This window comes from Prunus avium, chromosome 2, assembly GCF_965620075.1.
Source record: "Prunus avium chromosome 2, drPruAviu1.hap1.1, whole genome shotgun sequence".
NCBI lineage: Eukaryota > Viridiplantae > Streptophyta > Magnoliopsida > Rosales > Rosaceae > Prunus > Prunus avium.
The window spans coordinates 30032299-30051332 of NC_142285.1; the positions used below are offsets into that span (position 1 = coordinate 30032299).

The 19034-nt window shown below is 38.8% G+C and overlaps 1 protein-coding gene across 1 annotated transcript; it reads right to left on the reverse strand.

Annotated features, from left to right (window-relative positions):
• Nucleotides 1-16108: 16108 nt before the first annotated feature.
• LOC148296821 (uncharacterized) lies at nt 16109-17822 on the reverse strand. The gene is made up of 6 exons (XM_088248640.1): nt 17660-17822; nt 17335-17573; nt 17034-17252; nt 16824-16922; nt 16646-16726; nt 16109-16549 (listed from the first exon to the last, which is right to left on the reverse strand). Exons 1-6 carry the CDS (start codon nt 17820-17822, stop codon nt 16109-16111), a joined length of 1242 nt encoding a protein of 413 aa, XP_088104766.1.
• Between the last annotated feature and the right edge of the window lie 1212 nt (nt 17823-19034).

Here is a 19034-nt window from a genome sequence, read left to right on the forward strand (position 1 = left end):
GAAATGACATGAAAATTGATAAGTTGCTTCAATTAATTTTTTAGTTTCGTAACAGCTGTATGTCTGGTCTTTGTAAATTCAGATGAAAAATGTGAATGACTTGTCTGTAGCTAAACAAACTTATTTAATCCCATCATCGGCTTTAACCCCCGAATTTCTTTCCTAGTACAAAACGTAAATATTGCTCATGTATATAGGTTCTTCCTTTTGTAATGGTTATCATTTTAGAACTCGAAAGCTAGTTTTCAGGTTTTAGTGGAAGGAGATGGAGAAAGAAAGGGAAAACAAAAATTAAGATACAAGTAAAATTAGTAAAAGAATATTCCATTGTAGAAATGAGTGGCATGGGAGAAATTGATGCAAGAGAGATTGCTCTTGTAATGCAGCTTAAGGTACATTTATTTGCTTGTTACTTGCTTCTTCTTTTTCTCAGTTATTTTCAATTTGCTATTGATTCATTATTAGATTTGGAAATTTTATGATGCTTAGAAACTATTTGTAGAATTTTGGAGAAAATATTTTGGATGTCATTAAAGGAAAGTACATGTGTTTATGAGTTCGTAGTATTTTTTGGAGAATTTTTCAGGATTCGGCTGAATTTTTGATATTTTCTTTCCCCATGTGTGTGTGTTGGTGGTTCCAAAGGAAAAAAAAAGGGGAAGGGATGGTTTTTTGCTGGAAACGTGAGAACCCATTCCTTCAGTTCCTGCTTCACGAGTTTCTCTTTCCAGAAACCCATTCTCTCCCTTCTTTCTCCTTCAACCTTCTTTATACCATAACTTTCATTCTACAACTCCAATTCTTGCGCCGTTTCCGGCTTGGATTTGGTTAAGTTTCGAAACTCTCCTCTTTCTGAGTTAGTGACTGATTGAGCTTTAATCTCTTGTTTCCAAGTGTGGTTTGGGAGAATGATGGTCACTAGGCAGCTCATTGAAGGTTGAAGATTACTTTGGAGCTGTTAAGGTAAGATTTGTTTGCCATAGTTGCGGCTGGAATTCTAGTACAGTTTACATTGATTTAAGTGAGATTGTGTAAGTGATTTCGGATGTTATTTGATGACAGGCGAAGTACACTAGGTGCAGAATCTACCTTGGGCTGAACCTACAGAGAACTCAGAGTAATTTTGGGTTGAAGTGGAAGTTGGGTAAGTTTCTACTTTCAAGTTTGTGGCCTTGGTAGTTGGGTGTGTTGGATAATTATGAGTTTGCTGAGGATAATAGTCATTTTATCTTAAATTTGGGACTGTTTTGGTGTTTAAAGCTGATTAGAACTGAATGCCAAAGAATGAGATGGATGTTGATGAAATCTGCATTTATGCAGAAATCTGAGTATGTGTTCTGTTCTGGACAAATGACCTAGTCCGTATTTATGTTTTAAACTGGGTTTTTTATGGGTGAAAAATAGACATTTCGATGAGTATTTCAATTCAAATCTGATTTCATTCAAATTGGATTTTTGGCAAATTTTCAAAGTTGGAATTATTCTGCAGAAAACAGAAAACTCTGCAGGCCTATTCTGCTTTGGATTTAGTCTTTGTCTTGCTTCCTTAACTCGGAATTCAACGAAATTTTGATATGTTGAAGTTTTATATGTCTACTTGTGATCTGGAAATTTTTACGCCATTTCGAATCAAAATGGATTTTTAGTGATTTTCCAAAGTCAAGGTGTTCCTGCCTAATTTGTTAAACAAAACTGAAGTTTCTGTTTTTAAACGAAGTCTTTGATTTCTTTTATAAGTCCAGAGCAGAACCACATGATCAGAGACTATCCTAAGAGCTAGAATTGTCCTAAGAAGTGGATAATCTGGTTTAACAAACCCAAGAAGTGGAAGTGGGTTGTAAATCAAAGTGATAATGTGAGTTGGAGTTTGATGTTGATCCTTGTTGTTTATGTTGTGAAAATGGACAAACACTTTCACTCACTCCCCTAATGATCTTGTTGTTGATGGACTTTGTGACACACACAAGGATGGATGAATCACACACACACACACTTGAGAAACCAACCAAGCACAAAGTGACACAAGTATTTTAGAGGTTCAGCAATTGCCTACATCCTCTTGGTGATCCTCTTGAGAAATTCACTAATGAAAGAATAAGTTACAACTTTGGTTTACAAAGAAACCCCCTTAGAACTCTATTCTCTCCCAAGCTCTCTTTTCTCTCTCACCCCTTGCTCAACACTTTGATACACTTGTGAACACTCTCACAACTCTTGGTGTCTCCCCCCTTTGGTGTCTAGACTACTCAAGACTCAACTCAGCTCTCTCTTGAACTGATTGCCCTCTCTCTCTTCCTCCCTTGGTAAGTTAAACCACTCTTGGACACACTAGCTCCCAGCTACTTGTCCACTCCTTGAGAAGTAAAACCACACTTGCTGTCTTGCTTCCTCTTCCCTTTAATACACAAGCCTTTGGACTTAGGAGAAGGCTCCATCTTTTCCTCCCACGTTCTCCCCTTGGTTTCCAGACTTGGACCACAACTTGGGCAGAACAAAGGCTAGGCATAGATAGCTGCAACTTCAGCCACCCTATCTAGAGCTATAGGGTAGGTACTCTTTGAAACAAGTCAACTATCCTCATTCAATGGTGCTCCAGCTTTTCCAGCACCTTGCTAGACATCCTAGAACCCATAAAACTCCTTGGAAGCTCGAGGGATTAGGTAGGAAACCAACACATGTGAAGACACCTTGAAAAACGCATGGAAAAAACAGCACAGCAACACTGGCGACCGGTCGCAGATACATTGCGACCGGTCGCTGATACCTTATGGATACATTGCGACCGGTCGCGGATACCTTGCGACCGGTCGCTTTCTGCGATTTCTCCAGCCTTCGAATCTGTGTAAAAACGACCGGTCGCCCAAACCTTGCGACCGGTCGCTCACTCGTTCACTTGCATACTAAATGTGAGCCATTTTTCCAACAGTTTATAGGGATTTCTGACTCTCTTGGAGCTCTACTGTGGCGTTTGGTTTTACGGTTGCGTGGACACCAGGTAGGGGGTCTTCACGCCTTTGTTAGAGGTTTTCCTGTATATATGCATGTTGTAAAACCAGGCCCTAGGCTCTAAAAGCCTACAGAGGGGGGGTGAAGTAGGCTATATGGTAATAACCTACCTTTTTAAATTTTAAGCCCAGCTAAGAAATAATAAGCGGAAACTGGATTGATACAGACAATACGACGTATTAATACATACATAAACTCTTGTGATTTTGGATCAATACAGTACAACGCGTATTGATCCACGTTAGTGTGCTGAAGTCATTTGAACAGAATGCAGCAAGTACAACAATGGCAACATGAATATAAACATACACAAAGAGTTGTTGACCCAGAAACCCAACAAGGGGAAAAACTGGGGGCACCAAGCCAGGAGAGATCCAATAAGCTCATTAAGAGATACAAAGAAAAGAAGGAAGACTTAGCTCAATCTATCACCTATAGGCAGCTTCAATCACCCTTACAGCAAGCACCAATTCCTTTATCTCTTAGCAGCAAATCCTCTCAAGAGCACCAAGCTCAAGTTGCATATGTATGAAGTGAGTTATGGTTTCACAGATTCATCTATCTCAATCACAAAGTATGATTGAGCTAGACAAATGAAACCTAAGTGTTGTGATGATTAAACTAGAAGTAATGAACTTGAAGCAAATAGTTTAATTCAACATAACAACAATGAAACAAAACATTCAGCCACAATAAATATGAATCAACGTTGGAGACAATCTATGTGTATGCAATCATACACATACTCTCAAGTGTTCAAGTGGCTGAAAATAAATGGGGATGTTTTTGAATGCTCAAGAGCACATATGAAAATTCTTTTAAAAAACAAATAAACATATCTGCTTAAGGTGTCTATGGGAATGAGCAGAAATTGTTTTACATAATCTGGAAAATCCCTCACGGAAGAGAAGAGATGTTTTAAAAACTGTTCCAGCTTGTTTTTGCAGAGAGTATAACTTTGAAAAACATAAGTAAGTTTCAATGCATGAATTTCTCCTCATCCCCGAATCTGTCCAACAGGTAGCCTATATAGAGAGCTTTAAAAACATATTTTAATTTAGCTACTGTCCTAAGCAATTCAACCAAGGAGCTGTGCAAGACACAAACAGCAAGCATAGAGAATAAAACAGAAGGCATGTGATTGTCTTTCTTAATAAACCCACGGAGCTGTGCAAAACACAAACAGCAAGTCAGCAAAAGAATAAACAAAAACAAGTGATGTCTTGTTTACTAAACACAAGAAGCCACACCTGGGACAAGGTCTGAAGAGAGGAATAAAAGGTAGCTTATAACCCATCACTTGGATAAGGTGGTAGACAAAGTGAGATGACAAGATTAGGGAATGAGATAACCAAGGAGCATGGGTGTCGCAAGTTCCCATTTGAAACAGCAAGTTTATTAAAATAAAAGACTTTTTTATAGGGAACAAGAGTATGGGTTATTAAATAAACACAAGCAAGCTTCCTAGAAGGCAAAGAGCCGTTTGGAAAGGGAGTAAAAATACTCTCAAGTTTTTGTCAGATTTTAGGAAGGGAAGAATTAAGAAATCTGTCAAAGCTGTAAAAGACAGACGCATAATGGATTAATACTTTCATAGAAAGTATTAATACAAAGAACAGACAACAGCATGAATGTACGTTGGATTAATCCAAGTGAATATGGATTAATCCATGTGAGCAATGCAAATGATTATACCTTTTGATCTGCAACGAGGAGACTTGGAAGGCCTTCAACCTACACTGATTCTAACCTAGAATCTAATTAATATTACAAAGGTTTTGTTTGTTTAAGAGAAGAGCCAAAATACAATATTGGTTCAAATAAAAACCTTACACGTAAATATTGATACGTGAGAACTCGGCATCGTTTTTTGGTTGCTAGTATGCATGTTAGGGAAATGGATTTGATTTTTCTAGCATGCCCTTCTTGTGATACAATTGATACTTAATTTGTGACCTCATAGTGAAAGGAGCCGTGTGACGACATTGGGTTTCGATCCCCTAAACCTCCGGAGGGGCTTGTACGGACGAACTTGTACTAATGTAAAAGGTACGAGTTTATGTGGTACGACGGTGTTAAAAGGACACTCTCACTAACCCTTACTGTTGTGTTGAGTTAATAATCAGGTTAGTTGTTCTGTTGGAATCGGTCCCAGAATTTGTGGTTATTGAGGCCTCGTATTCTATCATCTTTTGCAAATATAATCTTGTTACTAGTATAGAACTTGAGAGCCAATTTTCAAGTTTTAAGTGGGATGGTTAAAAAAAAAAACAAAGAGTGAGAAAAGGAAAGGGAAAGGAAAATTCAGGAAACTATTAAAATATTAGTGAAAGAAACTTATTCCATTATAGAAATGGGGCATGGGAGAAATAGATGCACGAGGGGTTTGGTTTTGTAACATTGCCAAATAATATATAAAGGCACAAGCTTTTCCAACCAGTCTTAAAAATTTATTCTGCCACTCTTGAGGCTTAATTGCCATTGAAAGTACATTACTAGATTGTTTGTCTCTTGTGTCATAAGTTTTACAATAAATATGTCTTTAAAAAATCGGAGTAGCTTTAACCTCTCAAATCATAACACATGATTTATGTGAAAGTGAATTTATTTACTTACGTTAGTTGCTTGTTTCTTTTTTCCGTAGTTTTTATCAAATTTGTTGAGTGATTAGTGATACTGAAGAAAAGAAAAATTCTTAAGTCCTTATTAGATTTGTAGCACAAATGCAAATAAAAGATTGCTTTCATGTTTGCCAAACGGTCAATGTTGTGGCTCGTCGTTTGGCTAAGTTGGGTTTATTTTCAGATCATGATATATGTTTTATTTATTTATTTTAGGAGCCGCCAGATGTAAACTCATGTTCTTCTCGTTTATCTCTACTCATCTTAATCTTTCAATAAAACCCTATTGTCTTTCAGAAAAGGGCAAAAGGGAAAAATCAATTTTGAGCTGTCACAGTTTAGACTGTTAAGTGCGTTGACAAATTTCCTTAAAAAATAATTCCCAGGATGAAATAAATTTACTTAATTTCTTTTTCACAGATGAAGCGCATGAGCAACCCATAGAGATCAGTCATTGCTTCATCACATTGCTTCAGGGAGGAGTTTATATAAAGCAACCCATGCATTCATTTGAGTACCCAAAATGGATTAAGCGACTGAGCCTCAAAAAGAAATCGTCAAGTTCAAAGAGATTATTATCAAGTTCCATTGTAAATCACAATATCTTAGACAGTCAATTAGTATTATTATTTTTTGATAAAAATGATATTAGGGGAGGGGGAATCAAACCTAAGACTTCTGGTGCAAGGGTAAATACTCTTAACCCACTTGAGCTACAAGTCCCTTGCATCTTAGCCAGTCAATTATGGATATAGCTATAAGACATGGAAAGTGATTATATCACATGTATATAAATACATGTGGAAAGGGTAGCAACAAATAATGGAGATTCATTTAGCTACTTTTTCCAAACACAGTGTAAATTCAATTTAAAACTTGAATGCTTTTTCTATGACTCTTTTTTTTTTAAATTTCTCACACGTCCAATCTTGATATATAATGGTTGTTGCCATGAAAACTGCTGGTACTACAGAAAATGCTCAAAGCCCTGTTGGGTCACCTGCATTGTTGATACTCATTTAGCTCCTATCATGGCATCTTTTTGTAAATTGTAACTATACTAATTAAGTGCAAATATACAATCTTCCTCTAAAAATATGCGGTCATGTAGAAATCACGGAATCATATTGTAAGATGAGAACGAATACACCCAATTACACTCAAATAAGTTAAAGAATAATGATGGAGACCGCACATTTTAATACCAAACAATGTGGTAAGACATAAGTCGAGAGAGGTCAACTCTTGCACTCCCTTCCCCTTCCCAAAGAAAAAAGAAACACTAAAATTCTGACAGAATGCAGGACAGGAAAAAGATGTGTCTGATGATGATGTTCCCCATGAAACTCATCATTTACTTATTAGTCAAATAGCATCTAGTCTTGCTTTACGTTTAGTTTATTAGAGACAGATATAAAAGCAGTCTCTATAGAATGCTATTAGGAACTGATAATAGAAACAATCCCTATAAAATGTTATTGGATACGGATTAATAACTTTTATAATTAATTATTTGAATAAAGTAGAGAATAAGGCAATGAAAAACTGAAAACCGTGAGTAAAACCCTCCATCATTTCCAGTAAGGCACGAACCAACACAAAGACAGTACCAACTGTTTGTGAGGTAAAATACCTCTAGGCCGAGCAGGGCTAGAGCACGGTGTTAGTGGTCGAGTTGGGCTAGACCATGGTGTTAGTGGTCGGGCCTAGTCGCCATTTATTTTTCCACCCTGACGCATGTGGGCTTGTGGGCCCATTGGTCCATGAGCTCGGGCCTGGTGCGCATGAGGTTGATTTACGTGGTGTTCACTCAAACACTCGACTGACATAAGCATCGAAGGGTCCTTGGCCGGCACCACTCCGGTGTCACCTGCTGAAGCTCTTTCATTTTATAGGTTCTGGAGGATGACTTGGTTGGTCACGCTGACCTAGTCTGGAAGAATTTCCCCACCTTGATCTCGAAGAGGTCATCTTCTGTTGAACCAATTTTATGCCTCAACACCAACTAAAGACTTTATACATATACATTACATAGTCTACACCATTCTTTCTTTTTGTACCCCTCTTTTGCCATCTAAAATTTTGACATGCCCATATACCCTCTCAGATTTTGGTTTTCAATTTTCTTCTCTTTCTTCAGGCAAGCAAGTCTCGCTCTCACTCTCACTCCTCACTCTATCAACCCTATCTCATTCTCTCTCTCAACTCTCGATCCACCTCCTCCCTCATCTCTCTCAATCTCACTCAGGTCCTCTTCTCTCTCGGATCTCTCTACCTCTCTAGGCTTTAATCTAAGCTATGAAAATCCCCAAGCTTTCGATGTTTGGGTGTTTCTGATTTGGTGTTTTTGGACTGATTTAATTTTTCGGTATTTGATATTTGGACTATTTTTGTTTTGTTGTTGCTATATTTTTGGTTTTGATGTTATTGTTGCTAGTATAGGAAAGAGAAGATTTGAAAGAAAAAAGGGAGAGAAATAAGAGGGAAGGTATTCTACTGTTCCGTTCTTGTGCATTTGATTTGTTACTGATTTTTTCTTTATTGGCACCTGTGATTTTGTCTGTATTAAAATCATGGGTTGCATGAACTATACTAGCTAGCTAGACAACAATCACAAGATCGTTGCTCTGATACCATGCTAAAATAAGGGAAATAATTGTGGAAATTTTCTGTGTATTCTTCTCCTTGTAAAAGACACACACACACACACAATATATATATATATATATATCACATTATGCCTTGAAGGCCAAGTAACCTTGGAGTTTAAGTTAAATTATAACTCCTAATTCTATTTACAGTAGAAAATCAGGAATAGATAAGGAAACAAATTACAATTAATCAATACAGAAACGTCAACTCACGCGCCAACAATTCCCTATAGCAAATGAGGAAATTAAGTCACACCAATATGATTACGATCATTTTTCTTTGGAATGTTTAGGAACATTCAAATGACCTTTGTTTAATCATATTCAAAATTTTCATTATTTTACAATTGTTATTTTTAATGAAAATCATTTAACAATAATGACAACAACAGTGGGTGAGATGGAGTCGTGTATTTTCTAGCTAAACTTATTTGAAAGCCTCTTGATGCAGGGGGGAAGTGAATGCTAAAAATCAAATCTAGAATGTTCGATCACGTGAAATGACATGAAAATGGATAAGTTCCTTCAATTATTTTTTTAGTTTCGTAACAGCTATATGTGTAGTCTTTGTAAATTTAGATGAAACATGTGAACGACTTGTCTGTAGCTAAACAAACTTAACACGTGAATGACTTGTCTGTAGCTAAACATACTTAACATGTGAACGACTTGTCTATAGCTAAACAAACTTATTTAATTCCATCATCGGCTTTATCGCCCAAATTTATATATAAGTGCCTCCCAATTTCTTTCCTAGTAGAAAACGTAAATATTGCTCATGTATAAGGTTCTTCCTTTTGTAATGGCTATCATTTTAGAACTCAAGAGCCAGTTTTCAGGTTTTAGTGGAAGGAGATGGAGAAAGAGAGGGAAAATAAAAATTGAGACACAAGTTAAATTAGTAAAAGAATATTCCATTGTAGAAATGAGTGGCATGGGAGAAATTAGGGGCTTTAAAATCCTCCTAATGGGCCTACAAGGTACATTTATTTGCTTGTTACTTGCTTCTTCTTTTTTCCCAGTTATTGTCAATTTGCTCTTGATTCATTATTAGATATAGCATAAATGCCAAATAAAGATCATGTTGAGACCTTGGAAATTTTATGGTGCTTAAAAACTATTTGTAGAATTTTGAAGAAAATATTTTGGATGTGATTAAAGGAAAGTACATGTGTTTACGAGTTCGTAGTATCTTTTGGAGAATTTTTAGGAATTCAGCTGAATTTTTGATATCTTCTTTCCCCATGTAGTTGGTGGTTCCAAAGAAAAAAGAAAGGGGGAAAGGATGGTTTTTAGCTGGAAACGTGAGCTCCTACTTCACGAGTTTCTCTTTCCAGAAACCCATTCTCTCCCTTCTTTCTCCTTCAAACTTCTTTATACCATAACTTTCATTCTACAACTCCAATTCTTGCGCCGTTTTCGCCTTTAGGATCGTATGAACAAGCTCTACAAGATAAGGTAAACCATTCTTGGATTTTGTTAAGTTTCGAAAATTTCCTCTTTCTGAGTTAGTGACTGATTAAGCTTTAATCTCTTGTTTCCAAGTGTGGTTTGGGAGAATGGTGGTCACTAGGCAGTTCATTGAAGATTGAGGATTACTTTGGAGCTGTTAAGGTAAGATTTTGTTTGCCATACTTGCTGCTGGAATTCTAGTACTGTGTACATTGATTTAAGTAAGATTGTGTAAGAGATTTCGGATGTTATTTGATGACATGCGAAGTACACTAGGTGAAGAATCTAGTTAATTAATTGCCAAGATGAAATAACTGTTAAGTGCGTTGACAAATTTCCTGAAAAAATAATTGCCAAGATGAAATAAATTTACTTAATTTCTTTTTTACAGATGAAGCGCAAGAGCAACCAATAGAGATCAGCCATTGCTTCATCACATTGCTTCATGGAGGAGTTTATATAAAGCAACCCATGCATTCATTTGAGTACCCAAAATGGATTAAGCGACTCAGCCTAAAAAAGAAATCAAGTTCGAAGAGATTATCAAGTTCCATTGTAAATCAGAATATCTTAGACAGTCAATTATTATTATTATTTTTTGATACAAGTCATATTAGAGGAGGGAGAATCGAACCAAAGACCTCAGGTGCACGAGTACATACTCTTAACCACTTGAGCTACAAGTGTTAGTCAAGACATAAACAAGACATAGACAGCTTTCCTAAAACAAGGAAAAGCTTGTCTATCACATTTCCACTTTTCCATGTTTATAGAAACACCTTTCCATGTTTACATTTCCATGTTTTAGGGAAACACAAATCCTGGAAATAATCCTTGCTTTGTGATCTTGTTTGTAACTAATAGTTAGCTAGCTACATTTGTATAAATCTCCTCAAGATAGTAATACAAGCAGCTGATTGGAATTCTCTGCAAAACATATCATATCTCATATTCTCCACACTCTCAATTACACTATCTTTGGCATGGTATCAGAGCAATCGATTTTGGTTGCCTCTGCATAACCTTGTTCTTCCCTAATCTCTACCTATCCTTGCCCATAATTTGCTGTTATATCATTCCTATCTCATACTTTGCCTTACCTTAAAATTGGTTGTGATCACAATCCTAATTTGTGCTCTTGTTTGCTGAAGTTCTAAGCTTGTTTGCTTAAACCTTGTCTCTACTTAACCTTGTCCCTGCATAATTCAAACTTGTGTTCCTTTGATTACTTGGTTCTGTTGTACCCCTGTTGTGTTCCAGAAAACTTCCGCTGCATTTACGTATCCATACTTTCACACAAGACCCACAACATGGCACCCAAGACTTCTTATGTCATGACTATCGGTGAGTCTCCATCTCCTGCCTTACTCTCCGACTCCAACCCCAACCCCGACTCAGGTACACGCTCTACTACATGGATAATTGATACTGGTGCCACTGATCATATGACTTTTGACTCTACTGTTTTTTCCACCTTATTTCCTAAATCTCATTATCCTTACATCACTAGTGCCAATGGGGCTCCTTCTAATGTTGTTGGAGAAGGGACTATATCACTTTCCCCTAAATTGTCCTTACCTCATACACTACTTGTCCCCTCTATTAAATGCAATTTGTTGTCTGTTGGGAAATTCCTTGACTCACATAATTGTTATGCCACATTCTATCCTTCTCATTGTAAGTTTCAGGACCTTACGACTCACGAGACGATTGGGCATGGTAAACGGAGAGGGGGGTTGTATACCTTGACGGTCTCATCACCACCACGAGCTGCCCATGTTCAAAACTCACGTGCTCAACAACAGATTTGGCTATGGGATCGTCGCTTAGGACATCCATCGTTTGGCTACCTTCGACGGTTGTTTCCATCTTTATTCCAAGGCTTAGTTGATTCTCAGTTTAAGTGTGAAACATGTGTGTTGGCCAAGAGTCATCGCACTGTATTTCCCTCAAGTGATAGTAAAACAGAATTTCCTTTTGAGTTGATTCACTCCGATGTTTGGGGCCCTGCTAAAGTCTCTTCTACTGGCAAGAGGTGGTTTGTTACATTTATAGATGAATGTACCCGCATGACATGGGTATATTTGCTCGCCCATAAAAGTGATGTTACCACCACAATCCGCGAATTTCATGCTATGATCACCACTCAGTTCCAAGCATCCATCAAAGTGTTTCGATCTGACAATGGTGGGGAGTATGTGAATGGTGCCTTGGCTCAATTCTTCAAGGACCAAGGTATCATCCATCAAACCTCCACACCCTTCACTCCACAACAAAATGGTGTCGCCGAACGAAAGAATCGCCAATTACTTGAAGTTGCCCGTGCCTATATGCTTGATAAATCTGTTCCTCATCACTTATGGGGTCATGCTCTTCTCTCTGCAGTCTATGTGATTAATTGGGTGCCTAGTAGCGTTCTGAATTTCCAAACTCCACTAGATACCTTGGCTCATCACATCTCTCTTCCTACCATTCTCAAGTTGTCTCCTCGTGTGTTCGGTTGCGTTGTTTATGCTCATGTTTCTTCTCATCAACGGAGTAAGCTGGATCCGTGTGCCCTCCGATGTGTGTTTATTGGATATGGCTTGAATCAAAAAGGATACAAGTGTTACCATCCTCCTACTCAAATTTTTTTTGTCACTATGGATACCACTTTTCATGAAGATTTGGCCTACTTTATGGTTTCCAAGACCCCTTCTCTTCAGGGGGAGAGGGGGAGTGAAGAGAAGGACTTGTCATTTGAAGAAAATATCGAAAAAAATGCTGAAGAAAACGGAGAAGTACCCCAGGCGACCGGTCGCCACCCTACTTGCGACCGGTCGCTTTTACACAGAGTTGAAGAATCTCATGAAGTGCCCCAGGCGACCGGTCGCGATCCATTGACGACCAGTCGCGAAATACCCCATGCGACCGGTCGCGACACATTTACGACCGGTCGTTTTTACACAGAGACGAATACAACTCAAATTCCCCAGGCGACCGGTCGTGAAGAACCCAGCGACCGGTCGCTGTTTCACAGAGTCGAAAATTCTGAAGAAAATCATGATCTGTCCAGCCCTGACATCAGTGAAGACCTTGAGACTATGGAACCAGAAGGTGATCCAGATGCCCCTGATGATCAACTACAAAATACAACCCCTCCTGCCCTGCCATCGCATCATTTGTCTAGTGATGAAAAAGTACTTGAGGTAACCACTGAACCACCTAATGTTGCACCATATACACTTCCACCTAGATCCACTAGGGGAAAACCTAAACCTCAATATTGCCCTGACCTTAATGCTAAATCTAAATACCCCATCAATAACCATGTGTCCACTCATAGATTGTCAAAGTCATATGCATCATTTGTCAATCAATTATCTACTGTATGTGTTCCAAGTAAATGGCAGGATGCTGTGACAGATTCTAGATGGACTGAAGCAATGGCAATTGAAATGGAAGCTTTGAAAAAGAATTCTACATGGGAAATGGTTCCTTTACCACATGGGAAGAAACCAGTTGGATGTCGATGGATATACACTGTTAAATACAAAGCTGATGGATCCATAGACTGATACAAAGCTCGATTAGTGGCCAAGGGATATACACAAACATATGGAATTGACTACCAGGAGACGTTTGCACCAGTTGCCAAAATCAACACTGTACGTGTTCTCATATCCTTGGCTGCAAATCTTGACTGGCCACTACTGCAATATGATGTAAAAAATGCTTTTCTTTATGGGGACTTACAAGAAGAAATATATATGGATCCACCACCAGGGATTCCTATGACATTCGGTCCTAATACCGTATGCAAGCTGAGAAAATCTCTGTATGGGCTAAAGCAATCACCCCGAGCCTGGTTTGGGAGATTTACTGATTCCATGAAACGATTTGGGTACACTCCAAGTAGCTCAGATCACACATTGTTCTTAAAGCGTCGTGGTGGAAAGCTTACGGCCCTGATCATCTATGTTGATGATATGGTGGTTACCGGTAATGACAATGAAGAAATGCAGAATCTACAGAAGCTCCTTGGAAGTGAATTTGAGATGAAGGAACTGGGTGAGTTACAATATTTTCTTGGCATTGAGGTTGCTAGATCTAAACATGGCATATTTTTATCCCAAAGAAAGTATGTGTTAGATTTGTTGACAGAAACAGGAATGCTGGATTGCAAGCCAGCTGACACACCTATTGAACAGAATCACAAATTGGGAATGTATCCAGATCAAGCTCCTACTGATAAAGAAAGGTATCAAAGGTTAGTTGGGCGATTGATTTATCTATCCCACACACGCCCTGACATAGCTTATGCTGTGAGTGTGGTAAGCCAATTCATGCATCAACCGAGTGAAGCACACATGAATGGAGTAATACGAATAATGCGATACTTGAAGACTGCCCCTGGAAAAGGATTGATGTTCTCCAAACATACACCTATGGATCTTGAAGGATACACTGATGCTGATTGGGCAGGGTGTATCACGGATAGACGCTCAACTTCTGGATATTTTACATTTGTGGGTGGCAATTTAGTTACTTGGAGGAGTAAGAAACAAAGAGTTGTAGCAAGATCCAGTGCTGAAGCTGAGTTTAGAGGAATGGCTCAAGGAGTATGTGAATTGCTTTGGTTGCGAAGATTGCTAAAGAATCTTGGCATTAAACAAGTGAATGCCACAAACCTATATTGTGACAATAAAGCTGCCATCGAGATAGCACATAACCCAGTACAACACGACCGTACCAAACATGTGGAAGTCGACCGACACTTCATCAAAGAGAAACTAGAAAGTGGTATAATTAAGTTTCCGTTTGTAAACTCGGAAAACCAACTTGCCGACATTCTGACGAAGGCCGTATCGAGTAAAGTCTTTCATGACTCAGTTGACAAGTTGGGCATGCGTGATATCTTTGCACCAACTTGAGGGGGAGTGTTAGTCAAGACATAAACAAGACATAGACAGCTTTCCTAAAACATGGAAAAGCTTGTCTATCACATTTCCACTTGTCCATGTTTATAGAAACACCTTTCCATGTTTACATTTCCATGTTTTAGGGAAACACAAATCCTGGAAATAATCCTTGCTTTGTGATCTTGTTTGTAACTAATAGTTAGCTAGCTACATTTGTATAAATCTCCTCAAGATAGTAATACAAGCAGCTGATTGGAATTCTCTGCAAAACATATCATATCTCATATTCTCCACACTCTCAATTACACTATCTTTGGCAACAAGCCCTTTGCATCTTAGACAATCAATTATGGATATAGCTAAGACTGGAAAGTGATTATATCACATGTATATAAAAGGGTAGCAACAAATAACGGAGATTCATTTTCCCTACCCTTTTTTCCACCACAATGTAAATTCAATTTAAAACTTGAATGCTCTATGACGTTTTTTATTTATTTCCCACACATGTCCAACCTTGATATATAATGGTTGTTGCCATGAAAACTGCTGGTACTACAGAAAATGCTCAAAGCTCTGTTGGGTCACCTGCATCTGTTGATACTCATTTAGCTCCTATCATGGCATCTTTTTGTAACTATACACTCACTAATTAAGTGCAAAGTATACGATCCTCTTCTAACAATATGCGATCATGTAGAAATCACAGAATCATGTTCACTACTACATTTTAGCGTTTGCGCGACGAATCAAAAATAGTCGCGCAAAGAACAAATCTGTCGCGGAAACAATAGCGCGACAGATATATCGTCGCGCAAAATCAGTCGCGCAAATACCGTCACGCAAGACTTTGCGCGACAAAACTATAAAATATCGTCGCGCAATACCCTTCGTTGCGCCAATAGTTCAGGGACGACAAACATTCTGTCGCTCAATATTTTGCGCGACGAGAATACAGGCGTTGCAGCAACTATGCGCGACGACTTCAATCCGTCGCACTGTTGTTTGAGCGACGAATTAACAGACGTTGCATGAACATAATGCGACGACAGAGTTTCGTCGCGCAAACAATATTTGCGCGACAAATATTTCATCGTTGCAAATACCTTGTGCGATGAATAAGGATCGTGACTCAAACCCTTGCGCGACAATGATTTATTTGTCGCATTTTCTTTAGGGGACAAATACGTCCGTCGCGCAAACCGAGGATTATTTTCGTTTACGATATATTTTTATGGTTTTTTTATTTTTTAAAACGTGATTTGCGCGACGGGTCATTTATTCGTCGCGCAAATATTAGTAATTAATTAATTTTTTTTAATTTATGTGAAAAAAAGAATTTTGATTTATTTTATTTTTATAATTAAATCAAATTGCAATTGAAAAATGTAATGAAGAGAAAATAGTTTTTTAAAACATAATATAAATGTATAATATACAAGAGAAATATTTAAAATGTAATTAAGAAAGTAAAAAACTAATTAAACAATGTAGCTAAATCTACTTCCTCGTCTGGCAAATGCGGCTCGGAGGTCTGGACATTGGGGACAGGGGCAGAGGTTTGGTGGCCATGCGCAGAGGTGGACGGGGGAACAAAAGATGGTACGGGAACGCCGGACTGGGCCATGGACTGTATAATCTGAGCCATCTGTGCCATCTGGGTTTCAAGCTGGGCCACCTTTGCTGTCAAAACACTATTTGACTGCGACGATGAACGGGATCTAGGTTCCCGCCGTCGGGCATTCCCCATCCCTCGACAGTATGTCCCTGGCCGCCTCCCTAGAGTCTGATCCAAGGTGTCCGTCAAGATCTGAAACCCCGCATCCTGTGGAGGAGCCACAGACTCGAGCGGCGTATTGGGAGGAAGCTGGGAGGCGGACTCCTGAAGAACCAACTGGCTCTTCTCAATCATGGTCGTCTGTTTAACATAACATAAAATATAAATAAAAACATTTATATAATAACTATGAAACTTGAACGCGTAAAATAATCATTAAAATTAAAGACTACTTACATGAAGGGACTCCGCCAACTCATTCCCAGGTCGAACATAAACGTCGCCGAAGACGTCAATCTCTGGGAATTTGGACCCCTCCTAAATTGAACAAGAGTATAAAAATGTTAGTACAAAAAAAAAAAAAAATTAACATTAATGACATATTAAAAATTAAATAAAAACAACTTATTATTACCCGACGTCGCGCATCCATCCTATAGGAGAAGGGCATGGAACCTGAATGATGGAGAAGAGTCTTCTTCTCCCTATTGCCCTTATTTGCTTTAGCCATCTTCTGTTATACAAAAATTAAAACGTATTATTTGAAATTGAAATGAAATATTAAAAAATGAAATAATCATTAGTAAGAAACGTGTACTAATTTTGAACTTAATATAAAAAATACCACATAATCAGCCTCCTGAAAATGACCACAGAGCCACTGCCAACTATCCTCCCGCCCCTCAAGCTCCTTCGGGCAACCCTCCTGAAGAGCAACCTGCGGATCATCAAATGCCTGAAAGTGGTGGTGCAGGTCGCTCTTCCACTGCTTGTACCTATCAGCGAAGAGTCTGTTGATGTACCCCAACAACTCATCGTTGACATTCTCTAAATTGTAGTTCATCTACAATAAAATAATTACATACATTAAATATTTAAAATATATAAAATTGGAAGGAAAAACAATTAAAATGTAAGATACATACCGACAGGTGTCCATGCATCTCGTTATGCACCGCATCAGGCATGGCCTTCCAAGACTTCCATTTCATCGGACAATAGGTCCGAACGACTGAACCAACATCGTGCGCCAATGAGCTATGTTGGTCTGCCGTTGGGGCAGCCCGATGACGATCGTCGTATCTGATGTTGATACGAGAGTTGTTCACTCGGGTGACCTTCGATGTAGCCAACTGGCGACAAGGTCCCCGGGTGTTCTTCTTGGCTGCAAAGAAATATGAAATTAATGTTAGTTAACAAATTTGACTAAAATATTGGTACGAAACATATGTAGTTGAAGGAAATCTTTACCTGGTCCGCTCGAAGTGGCGTCGGTGGTGCTGGAAAGGCGATGACGCCGCCTGGCGCTCATTGGTTGCGCCACTGATGACTCTGATGACGCCGGCGCATGGGGGGCACTGGGACCCATTGGCAAGTCGGGCAACTGTGGTGGGCCAGAGGGAGGTGACATCATAGTCGGGGGAGGCAAACTACGTGAAGGTTGCACCGGCTTATGACTTCTGCTGATTAGGTTTGACATCTTGCAATAAAAACATGCACCAAAGTTTAAAAAAAATAGTTACTGTAATACAACAATCTAATAACAAATATAACATTTATTTCATTTCATTTAAAATAGAGTCAACGTCTAATAACAAATATAACAAATATAACAAATAAAACAAATAAAATATAACAAAAATATAAAACATTCTTCATTAATTATAAAACATAAAAATTATTCCAATTTAGGGTCATTATATAAACTAAGCTAACAAACATACAAATAAATCAAATTTACCAATATAAACTAAGCATATTTTAACAATATTACAAATTTAATTAACGCATATATGTTGGCGTACGGTTTGCGATTTCGGAGTATCCGGGACTCCAATCCACAATCCGTTGAATCCTATACGATCCTAGACATACAAGGTACATCATACATGAGTTTGAGTTTCATCCAATGGTCCGAACAAATCAAACCGTTAAATCGCACAATAGGCGAAATCCATTCGAGGCTGAAACGGTATCCAAATTGGAAACCGAACACACCTACACGCTCATGACAACTAGTGGATCGCATTGGGACACAATGTGATTTTGCTACAGTTCCATAGCGCTGCCACACGCGGCAGCAGCGCATGTATGTGAAAAAGCGATAACGATTGCCGGAAAAATCTCAAAATGAAGGGCCAATCTTCCTACCCTAGGTTCAGGACATCGAATAGAGGCAGTTTTCTTCTCGGACATAGGCCAAAAAATGGCCGGAAGTGGCCGGAATTTCATCCCGAAATCCGGCCAAAATCTTAGTTACAAAATTAGACAACGTACGCTACAAATTTACAAATCCTATCCAACCATCAGCTAGACAATAAAAAATAGGGGGAAATGCATACCTCACTCGTCAGATTTGGAGGCCGGAGGAGGGAGAACGAAGCCGGAGATATTCGCCCAAAATCGGATAAATTCCCGCCGGTTTCTCGAACCCAATCGTCGCGGCGGCGGCTCGGAAAGGTCTGAGTCCGTTGGCGGTGATCGCCCGGTCGTTAATGTGGAGAGTTGAGGTGGTGGCCGGAGGAGAGAGAGAGAGAGAGAGAGAGAGAGAGAGAAGAGACAGCGGCGGCGAGAATGAACCAGAAGGTCCGAAACTGTCGAATTATTATCAGACCTTTGCGCGACG